This window comes from Sinocyclocheilus grahami, unplaced genomic scaffold (assembly GCF_001515645.1).
Source record: "Sinocyclocheilus grahami isolate Dianchi unplaced genomic scaffold, SAMN03320097.WGS_v1.1 scaffold70.1, whole genome shotgun sequence".
NCBI lineage: Eukaryota > Metazoa > Chordata > Actinopteri > Cypriniformes > Cyprinidae > Sinocyclocheilus > Sinocyclocheilus grahami.
Genome location: NW_015505249.1, coordinates 175,517 through 187,369, shown reverse-complemented (window position 1 = coordinate 187,369; position 11,853 = coordinate 175,517). Strand labels below are relative to the sequence as shown.

The following is an 11,853-nucleotide window of genomic DNA, read 5'->3' as shown; positions in this document are numbered from 1 at the left end:
CTCCTCTCTCTCTCTCTCTCTCTCTCTCTCTCTCTCTCTCTCTCTCTCTCTCCCTGCCATCTTAACGCAACGCCTCCATCTACTGGACGAGCAAATCCCTACAACATGGTGGTACGTATAAACATCATATGATTTTAATTGTGGTAAATTATATATAGGACTTCTTAAGATAAACTTAAGATCATCTAAGTGTACTCAACTATGCTATTTTGGGACTCCATGAATATTAACTCAAATGTGCTATTCTATCTCTGTATTTAAAAAAATTATTTAGTTACCACTTGAGTGTACTAGTGTATGAAAGATGGGTTCAAGTGTACTACAAGTGGAAACAGAGATAGTATGTTATATACTCATGTTCATGGTGGTTTCATGGATGCATCATATTCAAGGTGGTCATAATCCATCATATTCATGGTGGTTTCATGGATGCAGTGGCGCTGTAAGGGGGGAGGGGTGTTGGGGGTTAGGACGATTCTAAAGGCCCAATGGTGGGGGGGGCCGTGAATCCCCCCCGCCCTCCCCAGAACACGATTTACAGAGGAGAATGCCCAAGTATAAGCTACTACCTACTGACCTTAATGTATATCAGTCACTCCTCTCTTCCTTCTCTGCTAATCTCTCCACTGCTGAAAGGACATACTATCATAAAATTAACAATTCGTCTAACTCTCGCATGCTCTTTAAAACATTTTCCTCCCTCCTTTGTCCTCCTCCTCCCCCTCCTTCATCAACTCTAACAGCTAACGACTTTGCCACGTTCTTCATTAATAAAATTAAAACCATCAGTGCACAATTTTCCATACCACAATCTGTCAAGCACATCTTACCAGCAAACATACACTCATTCACATCCTTCTCTTCATTCTCTGAGGCAGAAGTCTCCAAGCTCATCTTTTCTAATCATCCTACTACTTGTCCACTTGATCTTATTCCATCTCATCTCCTTCAAGCCATTTCTCCTGGAGTTACCTGCACTCACTCACTGCATTAACCCATCCCATCACACTGGTGTTTTTCCCTCAGCATTTAGACAGGCTCGTATAACCCCACTACTTAAGAAACCCACCCTTAACCCATCTCTTTTAGAGAATTACAGACCGGTTTCCCTTCTTCCTTTCATTGCAAAAACACTTGAACGAGCTGTGCTCAACCAAGTCTCCGCCTTTCTCACACACAGAACAACCTCCTCAACAGCAACCAGTCTGGTTTCAGAAGTGAACATTCAACCGAGACTGCCTTGCTCTCAGTTGTTGAAGCCCCAAGACTGGCAAGAGCGGATTGCAAATCTTCAATACTTATCTTGCTGGATCTGTCCTCTGCTTTTGACACGAGTAACCACCAGATCCTCCTGTCAACCCTATTGGCAAAGGGCATTTCAGGAACTGCACACCAGTGGTTTGAGTCTTACATCTCAGATAGATCCTTCAAGGTATCTTGAAGAGGTGAGGTGTCCAAGTTGCAACATCTAACTACTGGGGTGCCTCAGGGCTCAGTTCTTGGACCACTTCTCTTCTCTGTCTACATGGCATCACTAGGTTCTGTCATTCAGAAACATGGCTTTTCATATCACTGCTATGCTGATGACACTTAACTCTACCTCTCATTCCATCCTGATGATCCAAAGATAGCTGCTCGCATCTCAGCTTGTATAACATACATTTCTTGCTGGATGAAGGACCATCACCTTCAACTCAACCTTGCCAAGACAGAACTGCTTGTGGTTCCAGCAAACCCATCGTTTCATAACAATTTCACCATCCAGTTAGGCACATCAACCATAACAGCCAGAAACCTTGGAGTTGTGATTGATGATAAGCTGAATTTCTCAGACCACATTGCTAAAACCGCCCGGTCCTGCAGATTTGCTTTATTCAACATCAAGAAGATCAAGCCCTTTCTTTCAGAATATGCTTCACAACTCCCTGTTCAACCTCTTGTTCTGTCCAGACTGAACTATTGCAATGCTTTCTTGGCAGGTCTTCCAGACAGTTCTATCAAACCTTTACAATTAATCCAGAACGCGGCAGCAAGATACATTTTTAATGAGCCGAAAAGAATGCATGTCACACCACTGTTTATGAATTTGCACTGGCTACCTATAGCTGCTCGCATAAAATTCAAGGCATTGATGTTTGTCTACAAAACCACCACTGGCTCTGCACCCCTTTACCTAAATTCATTACTTCAAACTTATGTGCCCCTAGAAGCTTGCGTTCTGCAAGTAAACGGTGCTTAATTGTGCCATCCCAAAGAGGTACAAAATCACTTTCACGGACTTTTAAATTAAATGTACCCTCCTGGTGGTCTCTGTGATTCTGTTATAAAGTTTATAGTTAGTGTTTAAAAGTCTATCCATCCATCCATCCATCTATCTGATTAACTCTAAATCCCAGATGGCGTCGCGGGGGCGTGTCGTCACGTGACCTGAGCAAGGTGTTTTCACGCTAACATGAGCGCTTGACATGAGCGCGCGGAGAGCAGAGGTCCGAGCTCAGAGCTCAGAGTGCAGGCGGACCGAGGAGAAAGACACGCTCAGTTCATCTATAGGAGGATGGAGGTGGAGAACCGACCCAACGGATTTGACTTCTCCAAACGGGACAAATTACTGAGCGCCGGTGAGTTTCTGATTCCCGTGCACAGTTATGCAGTCTCAGATGAAAATTGAGTTAAAGTTCTGAATCTTGTATTATGCATGAGGGCATAATTCAGGCAAAGTGTATTGCTTTGCTTTATTGTTTCTCAAATTATCCTTCCCAGGTTTGTTTTAAATAATATAGCCTACTTTTAGAGCTTTCTCAATGGAACATTGTGCAATGTTAATGCAATTTGTAATTTATTACCAGTGTATGGAGTAAATGTGTGTGTAATGTAATGAATGGACGTATAGAGCTGGAGTTTGGGGACAGTGAGGTATTTTAAAGCGCTGCTGAGGAATGTGTTTTATATGCACGTCCGCGAGGAATCGTAAAAGATGAACTTTTGAACTTGAGCGAATCACCCTCGAGCGCCACAAAAACACGTCGATGACAACAAACAAGCAGCTGAAGCATTTTTAATCAGTGAACATAAATCAATAGACAAAGAATAACAAATTATATATACAAATATATATATATTTGTTCATTAGTTTACACTAGTTTGTTTAGAATATTAGTAATTATAATATATTAAATATAAACTTTTTTTTGTTTAACTGGAAAAAATAGAAGTTGAATATCTTTGCTCTGTTTCCTACTAAAGCCCATATATGTTATTATGGGATGTGATGACTCCTAAAGCTTCTTTATCTTCATCTCTGATTTTTACCTTTAACATCAATGGAACTCTTCACATCTATAAAAGGTTATTTATAGTGAAAACAGGTTAAAATGTTCTTCACACTAATACAATTGGTTCTTTTTAAAGGGGTCATATGATGCGATTTCAAGTTTTCCTTTCTCTTTGGCACTGAAAGGTTCTTTTTGGAACAAAAATGGTTCTTCTATATCATCACTGTGAAAACCTCCTTTTGGAACCTTTTTTTTGTTTTTAAGAGTGTTGGAATAACACTGCAATTTACAATATAAAGACATCACTGCATATTCAGGATTGGCATCCTGGATTGACAGGATTCAGCAAATGTGATCATTTATGTGACTCGGTAAAATAATGTGATATTAGCACAGAAAGTGTATCAAACGTCCATGCTATGTAATTAACCAGTAGTTTCTGCTCCGGTAGAGTGGTCTCATGTCTTGACCCTCTGGATAGAGGTGTGTCAGATGGACGGGTAATAAGAGAATGATTTACCATTGCTGTCTGAAGAGAATGAACGATTATTGTTGGCGTAAATTATTCATGAATAATATTACACTACATTTATGGTGTACGAGCTAGTATACCTAGTTTTATTTTTTTGCAACATGAAAATGTGAATCTGTTCGAGTCAGTCACAGGTTGAAGTATTTTATTATTTTTTTAATCTTAAATTTTAAAATTTAGATGTTAAAGCATGAAGTAGATTAAGGAAACACACATACACTCTTAAGATGACCAGCTTGTTTTTAGCGCACACAAAGGTTGCCAGGACTTCCAAATTTTACAGCTGTGTTTCCTGCATGTGTTTGGCACATATATGCACACACACATTCAGCAACTGTGGACAACACAAACACACACAAACCCAACATGACGTGTTTCATTTTTACAGAACCTGAAAGTCAATAATTCAACAGTTACATTAAGTCCAGCTGATGAGTGTTGCTATAGAAACACTGGATTAGTCACTGCACATACCAGAATACAACTGTATAGTCAACAGCCTTGACCTTTCACTTCTGAGTGACCTTTCTACTCTCACTGACCTTACGGAGCGGAAAACGAGAGAAGAAGGAGATGCCAATGTGTATTGCTTTATATACATTTTATATACATATTCACTATAAAAAGTATATATTTTTTTACTTATGTATATAAATTAGACTTTAAATGTCAAGCTAAAAAAAACAAAGGGTCAAATTTCCTCCACTACTAATACAATTACTGTATGTGAAAGGGAGTGTGTGTGTGTGTGTGTTTGTGTGTGTGTGTGTGATTTGAGATTTTATCTTTAAGGTTGGTAGCACTTCCCCCACAAATAAACAAACACCCGTCATAAACACATAAAAGATAAACTTTCTGTCCTCCCCCTTACAGGGATCATAACCCCCCCTGCCCCTGGCCATTCCATGACCCCTTGTTTTGACCCTCTTGTTGCCATAGAAATCTTGACGGACATGTTGAACAGGTAGATTCATTCTGCCCCATGAGAGTTTTTGTTTTCCATTAATTTTGCTGTATAAACTGCATTTTTAAAGCATTGCATTTTGAAGGGATAGTCCAGGGAAGAATGAGAATTCTTTGAAATCTTAAGTCATTCCAAACCTGTATGCCTTTCTTTCTTCTTGGGAAGACTTATTTTGAAGAATGTTTGTAAATAAACAGCTTTGGTTTCCATTGACTTCCATTGTGTGGATGAAAATACAGTGGATGTCAGTGGGAACTGAAATGGTTTAGTTACCAACATTCTTCAAAATATCTTCTTTTGTGTTCAGCATAGGAAATGAAGTCATACATGGATATGAATGATGAAGCTATGGAAAATAAATGGATATTCAGGTTACATATCACTACTACATCTGTACAGCTCCCCTCACGATCCCTCTTTCCTTCCATCAGCCAAGTGGAACTGAAGACATCTGGGCAGCCTCATCCCTCTCTTCTGCAGGCGGGGGGTGGGGTGTTGGTATGTGTGAGTGTGCTTTTGTATGCATTTGTCCCTATACCTGTGAGTATGCATGCCATGTGACTGTGTGTGTGTTTTTGTTCTTTGTGAATACAGATCATGCAGTTTTTTAGCTTTAAACCTATTCCATTGCTTCTCATGGACTCCAATTAATGATGTAAATTGACAGTGATATATCATGATATAATGAGCCAATATTTTTTTTTGTTTTTGTTTTGAGACAATCTGCATCTGCCCAGAATATTTTCCGCTTTACAGATTCATAAAAGTCCATGTAAATTATGTATATGTGAATATTGATATATTTGTATATTAATAATAAAGCATTTCATTTCCCATAATTAAATTGTAATTTATATTTTAGATAAAATACTAATTTATTAATAATACTATCAGTATATATTTTTTTTATTAAAAACATATATTTGCTATCATTAAATTGACATTTAAATTGCATATACAATGCATGTTTATTAATATCAATATATTTAACAGTATTTATAAAACATTTTTATTTTTTCTGTTATTAAATTGATATTTAATTGTATATAAATACCCATTTTTTTAATATTAATATTGATATGTTTATATTTCCATTTGATATAATTAAATTGACATTTAAATAGTACATAAAATACACATTTTTTAATATTAATATATTTATTTTTAATAAAAAAATAATCCATTTGTCATGTAAATTATATTTACATTTACATTTTAATCAGTGAATTTAATATTTACATTTATATATAATTATAAATATAAAATGTACATTTATTAATATTAGTATCAATACATTTATTTTTTTTATAAAAAAAACATTTCCATTTGATATCATTAAACTGTCATTTAAATTGTATATAAAATGTACTTTTAGTGTTATTAATATCAATGTATTTAATTTTTTAAAAACATTTTCATTTACTATCATTAAATTATTATTTACATTTTGTATAAAATACATTTATTGAGCTTAATGTCAATATGTATTTATTATTTATAGAAAACATTAATTTGCCATCATTATATTAATATCCCTAAATTGTCATTTTATAAATATTTTCAGTGACCACAAAGTATTTGCAAACTTTAAAGGCACAAAATGCTTGAATTCCATTGCTTTAGATTGAAAATATCATATAAAGTATAGCATTTATTTTGAAAAAAAAAAACTTTTTTCTTGTTTGAATAAAAACATTTCACAAAAAGTTTACAAAACAGATATACTGATATTTCTATTATAATTTATCAATTCTTGTTGTCCAAACTTTAGCGCAACATGTGAACGCCACTTGGTTTGATATTTTTGCTATTAAATGGAATGATATTCAAACATTTTAATGTCAAAACATCTTAAGTGTCCAAAACCTTTTTAGAGCCTCTGCATGTGTATATATAACTGAAAATCACAGTTTGGTGAACCACTAAAATCAGTATTAGCCACACTATATTGCTAAAACTGAAAAAATAAAGCTAAATAAAAAAAAGCAAAGAATAATAAAAATAACAAAATTATTAAATCTAAAAATGAATACTGAACATTTAGAAATAAAATCCAATTCAAAATATAAAAAAAAAATTATTATGATATATAAATGATCCTAAAGTAACACAACAAATAAACCTAGAAAAGTACTAATTTATATAAGTCAAATCCCACAATGACTAGCATTTAGCTAATGATTTCACTTTAAAAAGATGCAAACATTATCTGAAAAAAATAAATAAATTGGTTAATCTCTTTGATTTGTTTTGAGTTTAATTACAGGAAATGTCGGAACAAAACGATTCACTAAAATGATTTTTTTTCAGTTTGAAAATCTGCAGGCACAATAGATGTGGAAATAAAAATCATATAGAGACTAGTTGTTGATAAGGACATAAATCTCATTCATCAGTTTGCAAAAATACAATCACATATTCTTATTTTTCTGTCTTAGAAAAGTTTGAATTTCTGTTGTATAAAGACCAACTTCCTAATGCCCCCTCATATTCTCTCACTCTTTCTCTCTGCAGGTTTTTATGAGGAGAACTCCCTTCAGGACGACACGGGTGAGGAAACTGTGCATGATCTCCATGCCGACACCTACTGTCTATATTGGCTCATTTCTGTGCTTTGTGTCTCAAACATTTTTTAAATCATGCAGAATAGTGAACATTATATTGTGTGGGTTTTTTTTAATATTGTGTTTTTATTTTATTAATATTATTAGAAGAGGGTTGAGAATTTGAGTCTATTGTGGCATTCTGTAATGAAACTCAAATGTAGAGGGAATTAAAAAATAGCATCCAGAATAAAAGGAGACTGCAGTACTCATCTTCACCAGTAGGGCATGTCACAGAGCTCTTCTTTTCCCTCATTCTCCAAAGCTCTGGTGAAAGTGCACCTTTTAGAGGTCGGAATAAGTTCAGGAGCTTCTGATCTTATGTTGCCAACAAATCCTTCTGTAATACATGCATGCATGCTGCTGTAAAGCTTTACAAGTCAGGGTCGAACATTGTTAGAGAAAGCACTTGATTTATGTGAGAAACCAATTAAGCCGTAAAGCGACGGAAGAGTGTTCCACACACACACACACACACACACACACACACACACACTCTCTCTCTCTCTGGTGACATCACCTTCACTCTCTGTGGCAGTGGAGTCAAAGTTAGGTCAGCAATCAGGCACAATATGCCAACAAGCAGGGATTCTAGGCATCTGATTGGCTAAAAGTATTTTGGTGATTTTGATTATTTATTTTGATTATTATTATTTTAAGAGTACTATAATACTTAAAGGAATAGTTCACACACAAAATCATCCTCAGGCCACCCTAGATGAGTTTTTCTTCATCAGAACAGATTTGGAGAAATTTAGCAGTATATAACTTGCTTACCAGTGGATCTGATGCATCCTATGCAGTGAATGGGTGCCGTCAGAATGAGAGTTCATACTCTTCATACAATAATCCACAAGTAACCCACACCACTCCAGCTTCCTCCAGTGAAAAATTCCATCCTCTCACATCAAAGTCAACAAGCATATTCGTTTAGAACAACTGTTTTTGCTTGTAAACGGTTCTTGATTTGTGCAAATTTCTCTCCTGAGAAGTTTTCTTCAAATTTCTCTTCAATAGAGTAAGCAATATTATGGATAGTGGACTCGTTTTAGATGAAAGCAATGGTTTGAATTTGAAAATGTCTTAATGTTGGATTTGTTTGTTACATGCATCTTTTCACTTCATAAGATGTTGATTGATGTGCCAGAGTAATGTGGATTATTGTGATGTTTTTAGGGCTGTCACGATTCGTCGATTTTATTAGAGTATTCAATTTTTAAAAATCATCGACTTCATTTTGCTCGTGTCGACTAACCGGCAAAATACCGGAAGTGGCACATTTCATGGATGAGAATCCATAAAACACATCATTAGACTGTTTCCCAAGGCTGCATGATATATTAAACCCATTTAATAAATCATAATTAAGCATAATTGTGAATTCACAAATGCTACGATTTAATTAAAATAATTTTATGCAATGCAGTTCTAATACAGTATATGCGCTTTAATTATTTACATGCGTGTAGGTTAAGTACGTGCGTCACACAGTGGCTCTGTTCACAGTAGTTCCACAGAAACTGTTATCATTTACATGTGGAGCGTCTCAAATTCCATCTCTGCATGTTGTGTTGAGTTTGGGTTTATTATAACGTTCATCTGGGAACGCAACGTGCGCTATTTCATCAGATTTGTAAGGTAAATAATTTATAAATCTCAGGAGAATGCATTGTGTTTTCAAAATAAAAGCTCAAACCCTCACTCTGAGTTTACACGTTTACATTCGTTTAATTACAGTGGCTATAGCATTTCTGTGCTAAAGAAATGGCCAAATATTAAAGATTAAATGGACATTTGAATTAAATGGTGCTTGGTCAATATTAAACAAGTATTAGATCGCACAGCAATGTGTAAAAATAATCATCAGGCCGTTGGCGCCCTCTGCAGTCCTTTGTTGTAATATGTAATGTACATTAGCTCTATTGTTTATAATACATTATGTATTTTAATAGTTTTGTTCAATAAAACCACATGATTTCTTGCTTTTGATACGTTATTTGAACTAATTATTATTGCCTCATTGCTATTATATATGTATTTTAAGTAATTTTAAAGGCTATTGTTCACTTACATCTATTTTTATTACCACAAAAAAATGTATTATAATTATAGGGCCCTATGAAATCCGTTTTATTTCCAAATGTTCCATTTTCATTTTTCTATACTCTGTTTTAATGGTCAAATTCTATTTTATTAATCAAAAAGCCTGTCTAATTAATTTAGTTTTATCTTTACCAAATTTTTACTTTACCATTATTTTCTGGATTCCATTTGAATGGTTCCATTAAATTTTAAAAATCAAAAGCACCTCCAATTAATTGATTTTATTAAAAAAAAAAAAAATGCATTTTTTTTTTTTTTTCAGAAGTACTGCACATTAACATTTTTCTCCTAAATAAATTCTGGTAAATAACATTTCTGGTAAATACTCCTTTAAAAAGTGTTTTTTGATTATAATTGTATTATTAGTAGACTAGAACATGTGGATATGTTGGCATTCTTACACTATAATGCTGAACTTTGATTTCAATGATTTGGACTATGAGATGGACACTTTATGTTGCACTATATTTTTGCTTTAAAAAAGGATTTCATAGAAATTAGGATTTCATTTGGTTTAATAAAATATAGTTTAATAAAATATTCTTAAGTAAAATTGTAGATTTTTTTTGTGGGAAATGAATAGTTTAGATTAATCGATAAATTAGTCGATAGGTTAATCGAAATAAAAATAGTCGTTAGTGGCTGGCTGGCAGCCATAGATGTTTTCATCAGCTGTTTGGACTCTCAATCTGACGGCACCCATTCACTGCAGAGGATCCACTGGTGAGCAAATTATGTAATGCTGAATTTCTCCAAATCTGTTCAGATGAAGAAACAAACTCATCTACATTGAATCAACTATTCAAGTCACGTAACATTTATTTATATAGTGTTTTATACAATACAGAATGTTTCAAATAAAATTGTTTTTATTCAATATTGTCAGTGCAGTTAAATCAATAATATTACTGAATATTAAAGACCCCTAGAGAGCCTTTGAATAAAAACCAAAAGTGCAGCATTGCTTACCTTATACCTTTTACACCTTCTTGTGCTTGTTGAGTGAAGGTTTGAAAGGTTTTGTCTGCAAAGTTCAGTTTTTTTTAGGTCTGAAGGTCACAAATGTAGTGTCTGAAATGTCTTACCAGACAATGTTCCATTGTTCCTACTGCAGTTTGCACTCATTGGTCAGTGAGTCGCTTACATGTTAAACCCAACGACATCAATGAATGTATATCGCAGCCGTAATAAGGAGAAAAGTGCGGTCGGTTTGCTGGGAGAGAGTTGACGTGTAGTATATGGTAATTTCAGGGCACAGCCAACGGTCGATGGTTTCTTATGCATCCAAACTCACCGACAGCGTTGAATGTTCCCAGAATGCACCAGGTGTGCCTTTGCATGTCCCAAACTCAGTGTTAAATATGATAAATCTTAGCTAGATTTGCTATTTGATTAAACACATATCCGGCTGTGTTAGATTGCACTAGGAGATTGTGTAATTATATGCTGATTTTTTTTTAGCATATAATTATTATTGTGGTTGTAATCATCTGCTATTGTATGATGTTCTTTAGTGGTATTCATTTGAATAAAAAATGGGAAAGCGTACGGAGTCATACATCATAAGCGCTCTGATTTTTTTGTCAGCTTGGAAGAAACCGAAAACAATATGGTTTTATTTCCTTTGTAAGAAATGCAAAATAAAGTTATATACAAATTTTTTTTTTGCTTGAGAATTTTCTAATGTATACTAACCTACCAAAAAGTATATTTTTGTTTTATTATTCTTCAAAAGACCCTATAAATACCTTGGTAATTGAGTGTAGTGAACCAGTGTATATAACAAGATATTGTGGTATTACCACCCTTTTCATGTGTTATGTACCATGATATTCTATCCAGTACCCTTTAAATACTATGGTAAATTGATAATAAAAACCATTCGGTAGCATGGTAAATATCAAAGTTCTATGGTTTTAGTATGTTATTTGATTCTGTACAGTTTTCTCTAAAATAAATAATATTATTTGAAATAACTTGGTACATGAATAAAGCAATCAGTACCATGGTATTTATTAAAATACTCTGGTATTACCATGTTTTTTAATATGTACCATGATATTCTTTGGACTACCCTTTAAATACTACAGTGCATGATAACCATTCAGTACTATTGTATGTATAAAAAGTACCATGGTATTAGAATTTAAAGTTTTTACATTTATGTACCATGGTATATATCAAAATACAATGGTATTACCATGAGTTTTTAAAAGTATCATGAGTATCCTACAAATGTCATGGTATTACTATTTACTTTATGTACCATGGTATTTATTGAAATATATATTTATACCAATCAGTGCCATGGTATATATCAAAATACTGTGGTATTACAGCGTTGTTTAAAATTGTTTTCATATATATATATATATATAT

General features: G+C 34.0%; 1 protein-coding gene across 1 annotated transcript in view; it reads left to right on the top strand.

Moving 5' to 3' along the window:
• Nucleotides 1–2,427: 2,427 nt before the first annotated feature.
• LOC107585420 (nuclear receptor subfamily 6 group A member 1-B-like) overlaps nucleotides 2,428–11,853 on the top strand; it is a 31,577-nt gene continuing 22,151 nt past the window's right edge. Inside the window, exons 1-2 of the mRNA XM_016272438.1 lie at nucleotides 2,428–2,618; nucleotides 7,283–7,318. Of these exons, the coding sequence (XP_016127924.1) occupies nucleotides 2,555–2,618; nucleotides 7,283–7,318 (100 nt within the window). The 5' untranslated portion in view covers nucleotides 2,428–2,554. The remainder of the gene's footprint in view (nucleotides 2,619–7,282; nucleotides 7,319–11,853) is intronic.